This window comes from Anticarsia gemmatalis, chromosome 14, assembly GCF_050436995.1.
Source record: "Anticarsia gemmatalis isolate Benzon Research Colony breed Stoneville strain chromosome 14, ilAntGemm2 primary, whole genome shotgun sequence".
NCBI lineage: Eukaryota > Metazoa > Arthropoda > Insecta > Lepidoptera > Erebidae > Anticarsia > Anticarsia gemmatalis.
Window position 1 is genome coordinate 8,980,840 of NC_134758.1, and position 19,099 is coordinate 8,999,938.

Consider the following 19,099-nt stretch of genomic DNA (forward strand, 5'->3'; position numbering starts at 1 on the left):
TCCTTAAGAAACGACAACAGAATTACAAAACAGAATATTTATTTTATTGAATTTAGTATGTAACATTGAAAATAAAATGTCCTACGGAAAAATGCTTAAGTAAATTTGTTTTTATTTGGCAAAGGTTGCTGTACAACACACATCATTAAGACAATGTTTATGTGTTCGTGTTAGTAATGTGTTGAAGGTATGCACACGATTACAAATAAAAGGACACGAACACACTATCATCACTAATATAATAAAATAAAATACCCTTGTCGCGTCTGTCTTTCTACCATGAACTTTAAATCTACTGAAAATATTTTTTCTAAACGACAATCTCCGCACCTGCTCTTGTGTGGCAGGGACTTTTATAAACTTACAAATAACGAACACAAAGTACAAACAGACCCGAAACAACTGTTAGTGAATCGCACAAATAATTAATTGTTCTACGTAAGAATCAAATCCACGACGTCTCGACGCATTGGTAGCTGCGTGGCGTGCTTAAACAATGCGCTATGGAGGAAATCATTTTCATAGACAGTTATTCTTAAAGATAAGCCTTTGTATCCCGGGCGAAGCTAGGGCGAGTCGCTAGTCCAGAATAAAAATACATTACATACTTCAGAAACTTATGTAACAAGTAGGAAATAATCTAAGTTTGTTATTTATGTCACAACAATTCCTTTGGGTTGGGAAAATGTATTGGAGCTTTGGCTACACGTTCTCGTACAAAATGGACTGAATAAGAATGGAATATTGTCGTACACGCGTGACTGCGGTGCGATGGTATAAAGGTAAATATTACACAATACAACATCTATATATATAATTTTTTTTTTCATTAGTCTCGCTAAAACTCGTGAACGGCTGGACCGATTTGGCTAATTTTGGTCTTGAATTATTTGTGGAAGTCCAAAGAAGGTGTAAAAGGTGAATAAATTTGAAATTGCGCGGTATTAAATAAAAACAAGAAAGCGAGAGCGGAGCTGCGCGGGTCAGCTAGTATTTTATATATTTTTCATAAAAAACTAAAATCACAAAAATTTTAATAGAAAACGTGTTGCACATTGGTTAGAAATTGAACATAAACGAAATCAATCTATGTGTATAAATAAAAATTAATCACCGGAATGTTTGTACAAGCATAACTTTTGAAAACCTAAACTAAATTGGATATTTCATTTTAAATATTTTTCCAACTGTCGTCGGTACAAGGCTTGTAAGTAAGGGATTGATGGGATCAAAATTCCCTATGAAATGGAAAATGGGATGAGATTGTACACACTATATAATTTAGGCCAGTCCTCTAGTAAAATAATAATAATATAATCTTTCAAAACTACATTTAAGCATAGGATAGTGTAGGCTTTTTAACTTAAAAATTAATGGAACAGAGACCAAGGATATATAATATTTATTTCATTAAAGAACAATTCAATGAACGCAAACTAAACTTTATCCACCACTAATTCTATTAATGTTTGTTTAGCAACATAGTTTTAGTTTAAAAACTACCCAACAAATCTCTCAGGATTTACTACGCGGTGTTCTCTCACAAATCTTGCGCTAACTTTGAAACTAAACTAGTTACCACAGAGCAAAACTTGCGATACGATTTATATCTACAATACCTGAACAAAATGAAAAGAAAATGAAATTAAAAGTCAGGTATTCTATGACCTATGACGCTGTAGACAATATGGCCTTTTGTTGATACAACTTTGTTGGGCCGATGTACTTATAACAAAAAAAGTTGTACTTTTACATGTGAAATTACGTGATGATCTATCCAAATACTAAATAGAGGTAATTTTTGGGTGAAACAGATATTACTCCAATTTAAGTAATTTCTATTGCCATATTGATAGATAAGTTACTTTAAATATAACTTGCAATATTTATGATTCGCTAGTATATCTACTTAAATTTATTTTTGCGTTGGAAAATCTAGTTTTTCTTTTCCAACTCGTTACTTTCCCACTGCTCGGCAAGTGTCTTCTTTCGAGTTTAGGGAGGGGTTAGACCTCGAGTCCAATAATCATTTCTAAATTGATTTGAAACTTAATACTCAAAGTAACTGCAAGGACAATAATGTAAAAGATAACGAAGTCTTAACTTATGTTAATTTTAAACTACGTTTAAATTCAATTGCACAACTCAGACCTGCATTAAAGAAGTCATAATTCAAAGTGGAGTTTTCCATTTTCTACAATTTCACTTCGCCTCGGTTAAAATTTAAACACCTTTTGACTTGCTTTTATCACGTTAATAAGTTAAAAGTTAAATAGAGGGTAAGCGCTTACTTTTTAATGTCACGCAGTTACATTTGCTACTCATGTAATAAGTTTTCAACTAAGTATATTGGTTTTCTATATAATAGATTACAGGAATAAATGAGATCACGCATTTTACTTTAAAAAACCTGACGTTTTGGCTCAGTCGGAGTCGGTAAAATGCGTGTCTGCGTCAATGATCATGTTTAAAATCAGCCTGCTGATCATTAGGTCTTGGGTTCGAATACCGAGCAAAGAATTATTGTCTGAAGTAATATTTCAATAGTTGTCTGAAGTTTGGTCGGGTCTGGTAAATGGCAATAGGCTCCTTATGACATAGGACTGACATTGTTAATGACGAAACGTGGGTTCATTATAGGTACCTTTGCCTCTGCCTACACTTTCGGAGATAACAGGCGTGATATTATACATGTATGCATAAGCAGCTTACTTTTAAATGTCACGCAGTTGCCACTAAAGTAATGAATTTTCAACTTTATTGGTTTTTGTTAACTTTATTCAAACGAATGTTTGGAAGTAGGTCGGGTTAAAAATAGCAGATTAAGGGGTTGGACTGTAAACCCGGCCACGTCACGCGAGATTGCATCTCATTAACTTTAATTTGTAAATCATGTCACGGGGGAAGATGTGACGGGCGTGACGTGTGACTACGTATTCGTGTATCTCTTGCTAGATCTTTGGTATGAAAACTTGCTAATTGCTGTGTGAAATTTTTATATATTATCGAATTAGGGACCAACATTACTAATGCAGTGCATTGGTTTTATAATTAACTTAATTTTTAGGATGAACATGTACCCTAGCATCTGTCATATTCAATATCTACCTAAAATAAAAAATCAGCTCGTGAAAATGATGTCATTCACAAAAACATGCCATACCCCACTTTTATTCGGCTTTTCAAACAATCATATCGGATCCGCATTATCGTTTAGCATCAGTACAGAGGTACCGTTGACAACACAATCATCGTGTATAACACATTATTTATAAATAGGAAGTGTACAAATCCCGACCGAAACATTTGCATTGCTAACGGTACGGCGGGCGGGGGCATCGACCGGCCGCGAAGGCCGCACCGATGACGTCACTCAACCTAATCGGAAAATAATAAGACGGATGTTGAACTCACACCTGTGAACGTTATTAGCATACAAATAAGGTTTATTTTTGTTTGATGTTACGAATAGTTCAAGGTGTGCATCCTGAATGTAAATAAATACACATATTAAGTTGATTCATGGATGTTATACGAGATTAATATTTGGGTTTTAAATCACTAGATGTGTCATATTTATTATACAAAATGTTAGTAAAGGGGTATTCAGAGTGAATAATGATATATAACATGTCAAGTTTCAGTGACAAGGCTGGAGTCTATTCTATCTAAAGTTAATAGCATTTCAGTCTGGTGAACATCTGTGTAAAAAGCTGCCAGCATCAAATTTGGCATGTCATGAACAGTACTGGCCCTCGTGCCCTCTAGATGAGAAGGGCGGTCTTAAAGACTTAAGATAAATAAAATCCGAAAAGTTTTCGATAAAATCGATGGTCGGTTTTGATCTCTTAAGTAAACTTAGAAGAGAACTTTTAATGAGATTTGTTAGGGATATAAAACTAGGTGGCGAGTTAGAAACAATTTTATACAAAGCGGAACCTTTGTTAAACAAAAGAGCATTGAACAAACTGAGTGCGGAAGTTGATGTTATATTGAAATAATTGTTTCCGGAAAATTCAATGCACTGGTTATTTTATACGAGAAAATTGTACAGATATATTATATACAACTGAATTAAACATTTTTGACATAGATATCGAACCTAAAGGTATCCAACATAAAGTTTTAAAAGCGTGGGCAAAGTCAGGGGTCTGCTTTTCATACATTAACACACACTATTCTTTGCATACACTCTTATGTTGTATATGTTGGAAAAACACTATATTTTAAAACTCTTATAACACTACATAATCTTTATACCTACCACAGAACAAATATAAGCTGATTTAAACCTGAGAGATCAAAATGCTCCGAGATCACGTATAGAGTAAACTGACGCCCAACGCGGGGCAATAAGTGCACGACGGGTATTATCGCGTAGAGCGAAAGTTACAATGTATTTTATTGAAGTTTTCTTACAAAATGATAAGGTGGTAATCTTGTGTCATAAACGACAATGACCAAGAAAGCTTTAAAGGGAAAATGTATTGCCTTCTATCCCACAAAGATGATTAGATATTTATTCTGGGATGAAAATATAACATCTTATGCCTAGTTTCTGGTGTACATTTAGCAGTAGTTAAGTAGTAGCATCAATTCAAACTGTTATGTTTATATCAGCCTAAACGCTAATTAATAGATAATCTGCCGCTAAATCGAAACCGGGCATTAACTACCTATAGTTTGTTACTCTAAGTTCAAATGCTTTGTCATTACACATTTGAATACTAGAGAAGCATAAGCAATATTACTAATTTGCAACATGCATTTAAGCTTTTTGAATGACTTTAATTACTCATGCACAGTAAATCTTGTTGGCCGGATTTCAAAAGTAAGTAACATAGTACCAATTAAAACGATCGGCTTGAGTTAGCGAATTCGTGGAAAAATCTCTGCACGATCGCTTTCCACGATTAGTCAATATAAACTCAATTAAAAGTTCTTGTGGACTTTAGTTTATTGAGAAAACAGAAATCACTCCTTTTCCATCTACCGGTCAATTGCTGTAAAACTATTACTATGAGAAATGTGTCGAATTTTCGAGAACACGTACGAAAATGGAGCATCGATGCTATTATTTCTGTCATATATAGAATTCAGTGCTGCTATTACAGTTTTATCGATGTTATATAAAACTGCAGTGAGGGAAAACGTTACTGCTATCTCTAGTATCAGGACAATTTTGTGCATTGTGCAATAATATGACAAAGAAATACGCAAGTTGAAGATAAGCGTCATTGATCAAATGAATTATTATATTATGTATTTTCTACTTGAACATGAAATTCAAGAGAAATGCATAAAAAATACCATTAAGAAAATTAGCAACTAATTTATTTACAACTGAAATAAAACAACGCAATTGTTAACATCATTAATATCCATGTATTAAGATTTAGGCCGCCATTCTTGTCTATTATTTCCTAAATATTCTAAGAATGTTATTTATTTGTAGACTATACTTTTAATAGTGAATGTAGTATTTTTAGCCAGACATTTGGCTACCTGATACCGGTAGTTAGTACGCGTTGCATTATTGACTCGACCCGGTTAAATGCGACCGAGTTTGTTCCACACTATGTCTAATTAAATTATGGAAATGTGAGCCACATTCAATATTCATAATGTGGGTTACAGTTGCAGTAGTATAATGTATTCATTAAAATTAAATTAATAATTTATTTTACATGAAACATGACACGCTTTAATATAAAAAGGAATATAATATTGTAGTAAAAATACGATTCGAATGCGTCGTAGAAAAGCAATAACAAAAAAATAATAATCCATTAGATATTGTAAATTACATGAACGTTTACTTTAATCAATATTGAAGTGTGACTACATTCCTGTGTGACCTACAGGCTGCTAACGATATCGTAATTGTCGTGTTACATCAATAGGCAGTTGAGTCGGAAAGTGATTTTGTTCTTTTCTAATTTATATCAGATTTTTTCTTGATAGTAATCCGGAATTTGGTAACGTTCCCGCTTCTCGCTGTTACATGTGGGTAATATTGCTAATAGCGAAACGTAGTACATTCCATTTACGCCTACACTTTTCGGGTATAACAGTAGTGACAATATGTATGTCTAATACATTTTCAACAAAATCGCAAACCTTGTCCAATTTCATTCAAGTTTCAATTCAGCAAAAAATTAAAACCGTAACCCAATTACACTTTATCTCCAAGTGCAGTTCTCAAAAAGCTTTATCGATAACGCCACGGAGCTGCGAAACGATCGTTCATAATATTGCTAATTCAGGAAATTGAAACAGGAAGCCGGAATGAGAGGCTCGTAGCCTAATGGTTACGGGAATGATGGATCGATTCAGTCTGTGTGTACACTGTCTGGACAGTATTCAGTTAAGTGTTTACATATTTAATTAGCACATGTTGATTATATTATAACAGTTCATAGGTAGAATGTATTTCTGATAAAACTTAAAATTTAATTGGCCAAAATAATCGAGTAAAATGTGTTTAACGGCATAAATGGTACTGAACATTCGTGTAAATCATATTTCAGTTATCATTTAACAAGTTTAAAACAAGAAACATTTATTCTATTGAGCGTTGAAAATTCTCCGAAATCAGGCGAGCTTTCCGAGAATTTCTGCAGGCTACAAAATCGGTCGTTTACAAGCACTCGAATTGAAAACAAGTTATAGTTTTCTACGTACTTTAACAAAACGAGTAAATACTACAGAACAAAAGATAGTGATTACAGTTCAAGTTCGTCTGTTACTATAATCGGGACCCTTGACTGGTTTTCTCGCGAAAATTGGCTAGAACTCGTAACAATTGTCGGCACTTGGGGCCGTTTTATCATTTCTAAGAAAGATTTTTGAAGTAATACCATTTTATTATACAATTTCATGTTATTTGGGCTCATTTATTATTCAAGAATTGTTAGTAGCATTATCTTTTAATATAAAATACAAAATCAGAAAAATCTTGAAAGCGTTTTATTGGATCAGGAAGCTAGAATGACTAACTAAATGTACTTAGTCCTATTATAACTATTCTGTTACTAAGCCAACACATTGAACTTATTCGACCTTGTGATAAGCAACATGTCCTCATACCAAGAATCCTATTTCAGCCAAGAACACCGCACATAAGCAAGATATATCGGTTTTTATTGAAGAAAGCGGCCCCCATTGTGGCAAGTAATGGTCGTCTAATACGATTACAAGACCAAGGACGGCTCGGGAAGAAACTTAGTTCAAAAGACAACACATTTAGGTCTCATTGTTTCGGTACATGAAACACTCGGTACTTAGGAACGGTAGAATAATCTAGAATGTTACGTGGGTATAAGAAATACAAATACAGATGTTTTGTATTCCAGACGAATATTTGCAAAATAGTTGTAAATAGTACAAAGAGGAGGAATGTGGGTGGAAAAATATACTAGTCAATGTTCGTAATCGTAATTCATCTATAACATAAGTTTAGAATCAAAGGTAGGATTTTTAGCACCTAAAATTGTTTTCAAAACGTGACTACGAATAATTGTCAGACCTTCTTCTATTGTGTCGTAAAGTCATAGTGTAGCCAAACACAAACGCTTCTCAGCCCGTGAGATAAAACGCTGACTTATCGCGAAATGCTTGAAGCTCCTCAGGAAATCAAGATAATAAAGCTCTTTGCCAAACCTCAAGCGGAACAAAAGAGCAAGTCCGAGAATAAATATTTTCATTTTTAATTTCTTTATTTTAACGAAGTGGATCTACCAAATTAGAATCTTAGCTACTGGCTATTTGTAAGATATGAATTTCTTGCAGTAATTCATGATTAAATACATCGATTGAAGCATTTGACCTATTAATTTATTGGAAGCATAACAAACTATTAGCCGCAGTATATTTTACGACTCGATCGGCATATACCGCCCGCGCCCGCAAGTATACGACATCAAAGTATGCAATTTCGTAATCCGCAGCGGGTGCAACGCGACCAGCGGAAACCAGGTCACCTAGTTACTGCATGGGAATGCCGAGACGTCTAGCGTCCTGGGGGGTGCGGCCACGGAGGGGGGAGGTACTACAACTTGTATACAACTTACTCTTTTTGATAGCCCAAGTCTAGTATTGTTTTAGTTCTCGTACGAGAGTAAAATAGGAGATTGCTTTCAAGTTTGTGGCGTGTAGCCGTAGTAAGTTCTAAAGCGCTGTCAGAATGAGATTCTCTACAAAGATATGTTATGACTCTTTTATAAAAATGTTGTTTTGCATCGGATTCTATTTTCATAGAACACATTGCGAAAACATTTTAAAATATGACAGTGAACAATTTGAAGTCGGAAACGAGCGATAAAAAATTAATGTATCTTGTAACATAAACATAGTTCACAGTTATAGTAGAATGTAGCCAAAATGTAACGATAAATTGTTAGATGACCCGCCGAGGCCACAAATTGATCATGATTAATTATATGACGCTGAGTGAATGTTATTCACTTGTCCTACAATTATAGAACGTAGAATAATGACGAACAAAACGCAGCTAATAGTTAATCGATATGTTACGGGTGAACCACTAACATAAGTCGCGAGATTTTGGGTTCAATTGTAAGATTAAGGAAAATGCCGCGAATTTCTCAGTAGCTGAGGAAAAGGGAAATGTACCCGATAAGCTAGAATGATGTATGACGTCTAATATAACTAACGAAATGTGGGTGAAAACTGAAATATTCCGGAAATAGGGCCACGCTATTTTATAAGCAAACCATCGCGGAAGAATTTGTTACCGGCCTAAATTCTACAATATAATAAATAACTGGGTTTATATCGCATTCACAAAATTGCATAACTATTCGCACATGTCCGGTGACCGGGCATTAAAACCGCACATAAATTTTATAATATTCTGTTGAAAAAAAACAAAACGCATCTGTTATTGTTAGCGACATATTTAAATAATTAGATCATCAGATGGCCGGCGATCTATTTTGATTATATGTCATGTATGCACGGATGAACCCGTCGGCCAAATGACAGTAATAAAACAATAGATATGGCGCACTGGGTCGGACGGACGGGTTACAATATGCAAAATAGATTTATTAACGTCACCGCCATGTTAATATTAATGTATCGGGGAAAGTTAGCACGTGTCACCGAGTTTGCATGTATTCACATAAATTATAACAGATTTTAGGAAATTATAGCTCAGAAAACCAGTCTGTGTTAATTATGAAAGGATTTAAAAGCGTCTTCATCTGTTCAGGGGTCAAGCAGTCGATACCAGTTTATTCGCTAAAGTTCGCAATCCAATAGTTTGTTGGACGTCTTGAGAGCTCTAGCTAATTGTAAGTATGGTATCTAATTTATGCAATTGGGTGCTGAGGTCAAGCGATCTCATCAACTACTGTTATTGTCTTGTCGGTACTCTGATAGCAATACTATCCCTTAAATAGATAAGTTAACCAAGATACTCTAGATTATTGAAAACTTGAAGAAAGTTTATGTACAAATGCAACTAAGATAAATTCTCATCAAGCCAGGTGACTGAAATCTAACCCTAATAAGCTTATTCCTAACAGAATTTCCTCGCCTGACTTTTTAACTTCCAGGCGCCGGGATATAAACAGATGTCTACAAAAAAATGTGGTATTTTATACAATTCAGAAAACTTTCTCTATTTAAGTCTGCCTTATAAATAGAATTAACAGCTTAATGGAATATCAAAAGCAAAACTTTAGGTGTTTACCTTATGTGTTTTAAGAGAAAATTGTTCGGATATATTTAGAAAGGTTTCGGTCAAGATTTTTGTGTTGTTTCTTGTCAAAAACAGAATGTTTTTATACAGTCTGTACTAAGGACTGTGTTCACTTGCCTTTGATTGTGATTCAGATCGTGTTCAGATAAAGCAATTAGAGTTAAATGGTGTGGAATAATACTAAGGCGATTTGTTCTTGCTTGACTACTATGAACATGGTTTGTAGTAGTGATCGAATTAGTGAAATACTTCTTCTACGTACGTTTTCTATGTAATTTATCTAGATTAAAGGCCGGCTCTAAAGTTGAACAAGCATTTAACTTCGTGACATGTAATCATGAAAATAAAGCTATCCTCTTCGTGAGATATCCCAAAAGTAATGACATGGATGTAGAACATTAGTTTGAGATTACTAACACTCAGAAATAAAGTGTCTTATCATCATATAGGGGCCTTAATGCCGTAATTCATAAACTGTCGACAGCACGCATCGAGTTAGTGTCGAGAGATAGTTGTCACGCGAATGTGTAGCACAATCAATTAATACTCGATTCGATTCAACGGCCATTCATTCGATTTATCGTGAATTAAATAAAAACCTTTTTGTTTAGCGGACGGAACGATATCATTTCTCTTCGTCAACAACCGTTGCTAACTTTGAATAATTGAATTTTCATTTTGTATTCCTTTTAAATGATAAAAAAACATCCAATGTTTTTGTTTGGAAGAAAAACAGAGACCAAGGGACTGTCAAAGTTGTTCAAGTTTAAACTAGTGACAGATGGCAGCAGTTGTTAGAAGATGTCAGAGGCGCGGATTACATAGTAATTAATGTCGTTCTTTCTAATTTATGTTTACTTGTAAAAACACTCAAAATAATGCTGGAGGTAATTAAAAAGCTTTGAGAGTTCATGTAGAAACATACGGGCTTTGTGTACGGTTTTTAACAATGTAATAAATCATTGTGATTTCACTACAACAGATTGTTTCGTCAAAAACAGTAACAAACACCTTGACACGTGCGACCTCTCTCGCGAATACTAAAACATCGAGTATTGGCGGTATTTTCTCTAAGTATATTGTGTTAAATCTTTATTTATCATTACAATATCTACCTAATATTTAAGGTTCCAACATATTAACATGTTTTAAAAATCACTCAAACTTTAGAGAAAACACAACGACTGAAAATTTAATTATTTTCATAAAGTTCACTCACCGGCAACTTTGATACTACCGATCTGGTAATAACAGCGGCAGATGAGAAGCAGGAAAACAATCCAAGATATCACAATGGGACCGTCTTGCACTATCAACATTTCCATCTTGTTGACAAACACACGAAACGAGAGAGATCACGAAATCACTTAGTAGCTATATGCGACTGAGGGCACTAATAAAAAGTGAAGAAAAAAGCGTGTGGGGTAGACGCACGGCTCGGTGTCATCGGTCGACACTACAGAAATGCGTCTTCGCAGCTTGGCACTTGCGCGGGAGTCGAGATCCAAATAACCAACGATATCACACGTTTAATTAGTCTTTGTTTTGGAAGGCATCTGCACTATTATCGTTCGAAATGTTTATATTTTCATCGGAAACTAAATAAACAGAAATAAAAAAATATTTTTTTTTTCTAAAAACTACGAAATAAATAATTGAATTAAAAACTTATTAACAAAATAGAAAGTCGTTTCGTACGGCAATTATAGTAAACACGCCGTACTATAATCATCGATCGGAGTTAGTAAGATAAGCGCGCGCAACAAACGAACCGCGTCGACTGACCTACGTGCGCACGCGCCGGTCTAACCGAACATGTGTCGAGTTGTCGATGCCACAATACACTCGTAAATGATAACTAAAATAAAACTAAACTCCCAAGCAGAGAAATGGTGAAAAAAAGGTCACTGTATTCTAGACCGACACAAGTTTCAAGTTCGCGAGGTCACTGAACTATGTAAATTAATGTTAACAGGTGAATGCAAGTAGAGTAGATGGGCGAGCGGTTTCTAAATTCTTGTTTTGTCTGCCTTTTGATAGACGTATTGATATCTTAGCAACAGATCTTCAAGGTTGTATATTTAATAAGAAGCCACGTTTGGCCGAATTTCTTTTCAACTTTTACAAGTGACATAATATAACAGTTGTTAATATTTGTACTTCTGATATTGTGATACGATTCCACGAAAGTGTCAACCTACAGACAACCTCTTACATCCATCTTTTAATATGTTATAACTTCTTGGAAAACGAAATTTTGATTTTTAAGTGTTATTTACAGGAAAAATCAGAAAAAGCAACAGGTATAATGAAAATGTAGTGTAAAAGGTACCGTAAGATAAAAAGGAAATTAGATTTCCTAGAAACTTACTAGAATCGATGTTTTTCTAAAGTAGTTAAAAGCTCCACAACTAATTCTTAGAACCTAGCCTATTAAATTTCATTAAAAATCTTAGACTTCTGATAACTACTTAAGCTCTTTTGTCAAGAACATAATACACTGCTATAAGAAAATGGATAGGCGCTTATTGTCCGTTGCGTTTAATATTTTGTTTACCGACTACGACGAGGAGCCGGTATTAAGGTTTTTTTATGTGCGTACATCGTTGACATTAACCCCCGGTTTCTGAGGTTCATTTAACTGTAGTTTATTTATTCAATAGCGTTAAAACTCATATAAAAAAATCGCTATTGAATAGATAAACTACCGTAAATCCTTTCATGATGAGCTTGCAATATATTAACCCATTTGGCCCCAAATGAAATCTGCCAGTGCAAATTACGAAACCTCTTTTGTAATTTGTTAAGGGTAATATAATTACACTAATCCCAAAAATTAAGGGATATAAAAAAAGAATCCAAATTTTTGGGTGATTTTCAACAAGCTGTAACTCCGAGGAAAATGGTCGTATAGAAAAAATAAAAAAAGCAAATTGTAGCTCCAAGTGTCTAGTTTTTAGATATGACCATGAAAATTTTTTGTCATGGCCAGGTCTGGAGAAATCCTACGAAAACTACCAAAAAAAATTTTCCAAATTTTTTCCCTCCTAAAAAAAGGTCCACGGGCTTCAAAAAATTTTTTTTGATTCTTTCGTTCTAAAGTTCTTTTAGAAAATTTAATCCTCTTTAATTTGCCGTATTCAAAAAGCCTGTACGACGATTTGCCACGGAGTTATCGTCAATCAAAGCAAAAAAGTTATTTTTGACTTTGATATTCAATAACTCCGGAAATAATGATTGGACAGGAAATCAAAGGAGGGTTTTGAAAACTGCACAATATTCCCTATAAGAAAATGTAAACATCTTTGAAGAAAAAAATTTTTTTTTAATTGAAACCTCGGACTGAAAAAAAGACAAAAATTCGCGAAATTAAGGATATTTGGATAACTTGGTATAACTTTGGATAAAATGGATGAACGAAGGATATCGTCGGTAATTTTTCAACCTCAAAGTGTCCCCTAAAATCCTTCAAAAATTCAAAGCGCTGCGATTTTTTTTTCATTGTGCCCCGAAGCTTCAAATTCTTTGTTGTTGCAAAAATCACCATTGTGAGCAATTTTGTGATTTTTATTCATTTTTTTAATAAAAAAATTTTTTCCTCTCTAAAATCTTTATTTTTTCGATTAAAAAGCAAATCGCGTGCCTATGCTCACTCCACGACATCGTCGAGCCCGATTGGCTTATGTGCATGACCATCACGATTGGGGTCGTAGACAGACCAGCAGCGTCTTATGGACTGACGAATCTCGATTTTGACTTCATGGCAGCGATAGACGATCTCTCGTTTTGCGATTTGCTTTTTAATCGAAAAAATAAAGATTTTAGAGAGAAAAAAAAAATTTATTACAAAAATGAATAAAAACCACAAAATTGCTCACAATGGTGATTTTTGCAATAACAAAGAATTTGAAGCTTCGGGGCACAATGAAAAAAAAATCGCAGCGCTTTGAATTTTTGAAGGATTTTAGGGGACACTTTGAGGTTGAAAAATTACCGACGATATCCTTCGTTCATCCATTTTATCCAAAGTTATACCAAGTTATCCAAATATCCTTAATTTCGCGAATTTTTGTCTTTTTTTCAGTCCGAGGTTTCAATTAAAAAAAAATTTTTTTCTTCAAAGATGTTTACATTTTCTTATAGGGAATATTGTGCAGTTTTCAAAACCCTCCTTTGATTTCCTGTACAATCATTATTTCCGGAGTTATTGAATATCAAAGTCAAAAATAACTTTTTTGCTTTGATTGACGATAACTCCGTGGCAAATCGTCGTACAGGCTTTTTGAATACGGCAAATTAAAGAGGATTAAATTTTCTAAAAGAACTTTAGAACGAAAGAATCAAAAAAAATTTTTTGAAGCCCGTGGACCTTTTTTTAGGAGGGAAAAAATTTGGAAAAAATTTTTTTTTGGTAGTTTTCGTAGGATTTCTCCAGACCTGGCCATGACAAAAAATTTTCATGGTCATATCTAAAAACTAGACACTTGGAGCTACAATTAGCTTTTTTTATTTTTTCTATACGACCATTTTCCTCGGAGTTACAGCTTGTTGAAAATCACCCAAAAATTTGGATTCTTTTTTTATATCCCTTAATTTTTGGGACTAGTTTATAAAGAAAACACAAAGAAACTAAAAAAAAAGAAATTGGTTTTTAGAAAAAAAACACCGTCCTTAAATGGGGACGGTGGGCTCATATGGAGTGGAAATTTTCGAAACATTCTCTTTCTACACATAAAGTTATTATACACTTTTTGCTTTTTGCGTTATGACATACGGTGCATCGCAGTTGTCTAGAGAGTTTTTGTGGAAAGTGACCTATTCCGTCATGCTGCAACCTTGGCACCACAGAGGCTGGTAGTCGCAAAGTTTGACCTCCTGAATGTCTCAAATAATGACGGGCAATATAGCGTCGAAACTGAAGCTGGTCTAGCTTGGTATCATTTGTTAGAAGGTGAAGGCGCCATGCATTTGCAACTGTGAGGTCCAACATGTAGGTAAATAGCACCCACCACCAATTTTTTTCCCGTATAGCAGTGCGGTACAGTGAAATTGACTGATCTGCTTGATCTTCACCGCCCATTCCCTTGTTATATGTTTGAAAAACATGCGGGATATCAACATCCACTTTTTTCTTCTCCAAAGTGCTCCAACGTTTTACTTTTCCCAAAGGAAAAACACTGTCATAATTTGACCCCATTTTGCAGACACTATTATCCAGCCAACGAACAAAAAGAACTTGATTGACTTTGTCGAAACGGTAGTCAAATTCAGCACGGTCTTTCTTCTTCATCTCCTTTACAGCAACCAATGGACATTTTTTAGTTCTACCTTCACGTACAGTACCCGTTGCACGAAACCCAGATTTTTGCAAATCTCTGAGCAAATCAAAACTGGTGAAAAAATTATCAAAGAACACGACATGGTCCCTGGGATTAGAGTTGAGTTTGTCTCTTGGTTTCCACAAGAGTTTCGTCATCACTGCTGTTCCATTCTTCATCCAGAACTGTGAATACTTCAACTCTACCAGGAATGTCACGTGGAATGTCGTTACTGACGATATTGTCCTCATCGCCTTCTTCTTCGTCAGTAAGAACACTAGGTTCTGGAGGTATAGCAACTAATTCTAGCACTGCATCATCATCTTCCTCAAGCATCACAGCATGGAGTGCTTCTTGAAGCCCGTGGTACTCGTTGCCACCGCAAAATGTTCGTTTAGCCATCGTTTATCCAAAAAATACCTTATAACAAAAACACGAAATATTTATCTCGTATATTATTATGCCCACTGGCCCCAATTAGGGACACTGTTATAAAATCCCTCTCTCTGGTAAAATTACTAAATTATTTATTATGTTTTAATTTATCTCAACAGTACATACTATATTAAAATATTTTACGCAAAAAAGAAACAAGTCTTAGAAGAAAAACAAAATAATAAAAAATACTTACTTTAGGTAATCTCTGATGCATAAAAACAATCCAAAAAGTACCAAGAAAAACCACTATAAACTATTTTCATTCACTTTTCAGTGTACTAAGAAACGAAAATCTTCTTAACCTTTACGTATCGACAGTAGAAATAAGTAAAATCGAATATATAAAAAAGTTGAGGGTATTTGTAAGGGCGTCCTCGTTTGGGCACGGCTGGGCTAAATGGGTTAATAATCATATTATTATTATAACAATATCAAATTAAATATCATTCACAATGAATTCTAAACTAAAGCGTAATAATAAAATTGAAACATATTTCCCATAGGTAACAGTATATTTCGTCAAAGAATAATGTTTACCACGTGAAGTAATTGTGTCCTAAATAAATAAGAACCGGAGAGAAATGGCCCCATTTCAGTCATTTTATTACATTTATTTGACCTTATATTGGTCATTATTAAATTACCTACATTTATTTTTCATAACATTATTTTTTTAATGCCAAATAACACATCGAGGATAAAAAAAGATTTACTCAATTTATTTCACGATTTAAAATGTTTATTTTGATAAAAACTTTAGATAGCCAAGTTAACAAAACTAAATAAAATTTATTACTAAATTAATTAAACTGAAACTAACAAATAAATCGAATAGCAATTTGGCTTCGGCTCAGTGAAGCCTAGTAATAAAACTTTATTTGGATAACATATTCAAAATAAAACTGTATTCGTTCGAACAAAAGCATTGTTCGTGACATGTTATTGAATACAAATCAAACAGCTTTTATTTTCCTCTATTTGTTTTTCGCTTGTGTAACAGTTTTTTCATTAGATAAGTGCTATGAAACAATGGATATAAGCTTTGAAAAGCTAGCTGAAACACCTACATTCATGATTTACAATTTTCATAAAACAATGTATACTAAATCATTATAAAAAGACAGTTTCTAATATACTTAGCTATGTTAAAGTAACACAGAAGGAAAATAGCAAAGCGATAGATAATTTTCCGAAAGGACATAGGCTATTCTTCATTCAAAATATACACGCGGACGTGGGCAAAAGTAGTCACTACCTTTACTTATTATAAATGCGGAATTTTGAATGGATGTTAGTCACTCAATCATGCAAAAACTAAATGATTTGTTTAGAAGTCGCTGACGAAGTCGCGGGCAGTAGCTAGCTCAGTATTTACATGCATGATTCATGCTAGTTTTTTTCCTAAATACAAATCAAACGACATAAAAAGGCCAAGTAACTATAAAGTTCGGGGAATGATTCACGAACAGTTGACTTTCTGATCTATAAACATAAAAGGGCATAACAACCTTGTCGGCCTTGTGCCTATGTAGGGCTGACAGCAGCTAAAACAAATTTATGACGATTTAAATCTTAGAAAACATGTTTCTATCATCAAGCTTTTTGATTTCCGCCGGTTTAATTATAATTATTACGTATCATATTTTACCATTTTATGACTCTTAAATCATATTACACATAAAATATTTTATAGATATCCTTTTGCTTAAAAAATAATACAACGGAGAGAATAAAATAGTAACAAAAACGCAAAATGAAAATATGACACATTGATGCATATATCCGGCTATATCTCGCCTTGCAATCGTTCCCACAAATGGGTTAGAAACTGAGCACAAAGGTGACTAAAATTGAAATAGCTTTTATACTCTTCAGTGTCGAACGTCAAAGGTTTCACTGCAATCCCATTTTGCATGACAGAGTGAAAACTTCGTCAATTTAGTTGGACATTTTGTTACCTAGTATAAAGTAAGAGAATAAACCCGAGTATAGATCGTAGCAACCCTGCCTGTAGCTTATTCGCTGTGAAATCGGGTGGAATTTAGCGTAACTGAAACGTCGATTTACATATGTATGTGACAACGATAAAATGAGCAGCACAACGTATAAAATGTGAGACGGAAAACTTAATAATGGAACTTTGTTTAGTTTATTAAACTTTTATAAAGAGGCAAGGTTAGTTGAAAACAATGTACGGTTTCAAGTATGGTAAAGAGATTAACTTTTGTTTGTTGAAAATAATATCTGAAACGACTTCACTCGTTTTTAATCTCACAACAAATGGAAAACTGCACACTGAAAAACACATGTTTATGAATTGTTTAGGAAGCCACATGAAGCACTTTGAATCTAAGTTGCGGGCACAAAAGCTCATGTCATAAGATAACATTGTATTGATAATATAATTTGAACAAAAAACATTCCATGAATAACCCAAGCTACATTCACTTAGCTAACAAAATACATATTTCAACCTATAATCCTCTTCGGCTAAGAATACCTGCACTTTTCACTCACAAACTTTGAGGCGAACAAGTAAATACGTACTGTTTCAAGACCTACAAAGTTCGGCTATTATCAAAGTCTTAGCACATGGGAGGCTAGACTTACGGGTAACGGGCACGTTAATATTCTATAACAAGAACTTGTTCCGAGGTAGATGTACTGTATTATGTAAAGTTTATGGTTTATTCCTGTAAGATAATAGACGTAATAAATGGAGTATATGGGTAATAATATTGAGGTAAGTTCGGTTAACTATGGTACCTATATAAATAAATTCACACCTATGTGAATAATGGTAGGTAATAGTAAGTAGATACCAAATACAGAAATCAATAATAACATACATCTACTTTAAGTCCTTAATCACTTTTTTATTGACATATAGGTAACTGACAAAATCATTTTAAAATGTGTATCATGATTCCTTGCCGCAATATTACTCCTACGCATAAATTTAAAAAAAAAACATTTTCTGATGGGTTCATTCACAGTAAAAAGACGACAATCTTATTTTCCCTTTTCCCATAGGCACATTGCGTGGAGCAATGACGTGAAAACAAATACATCCAAGACTATACGAGAGCCGTTATAGCAACTATTCCCAATGGACTTTGGCGGTGTTTAGCCGTAAAACTACAAGAGAACGGTCTACTGAAACATGTAAGGTGTAGTAAAATTATATCGGTGTAGCACGAAAGCCTTCGTTTATCGTTGATAGATAGTTACTGTTGCACGTGCCAGCGAAACGATCGCATCTCTGATGAGAACACTCGCAAATTGTTTCTCTTTGAATTGAATTGAATATGTTTTCTGTTTGATAGTCTTCTTACATAATTAAACATGTATACACCTACAATACACGTTTAGAGAGAATTTCAGAATTATTGCTTTAAAATTACTTACATTTTTGGTTATTATCCTTTATATTCCATTAAACAGTTACTTTACTATTTTTTTACTTAGCTATGAAAAACGACTTAGCACAAGATATTCTATAGGTATCGCAAAGAAGAAGAAAGTCAGATAAATTCTGACGTTAGTTTGAAATACTACTTTCATATCTATTCGCACCATATTGGACGTCAAGCTAACGTTTGAAATATTCAGTCTA

The 19,099-nt window shown here is 34.0% G+C and overlaps 1 protein-coding gene across 8 annotated transcripts in view; it reads right to left on the reverse strand.

Annotated features, from left to right (window-relative positions):
- LOC142978355 (uncharacterized) overlaps positions 1–19,099 on the reverse strand; it is a 262,256-nt gene that overhangs the window by 174,768 nt on the left and 68,389 nt on the right. The window contains exon 1 of one of the 8 annotated variants that reach the window (XM_076122774.1): positions 10,947–11,067. The exons of the other annotated variants lie outside the window; for them this stretch is intronic. Coding sequence (XP_075978889.1) covers positions 10,947–11,052 — 106 coding nt within the window. The 5' untranslated portion in view covers positions 11,053–11,067. Of the gene's footprint in view, positions 1–10,946; positions 11,068–19,099 lie in introns of those variants that run through there. 8 annotated transcript variants of the gene reach the window in all.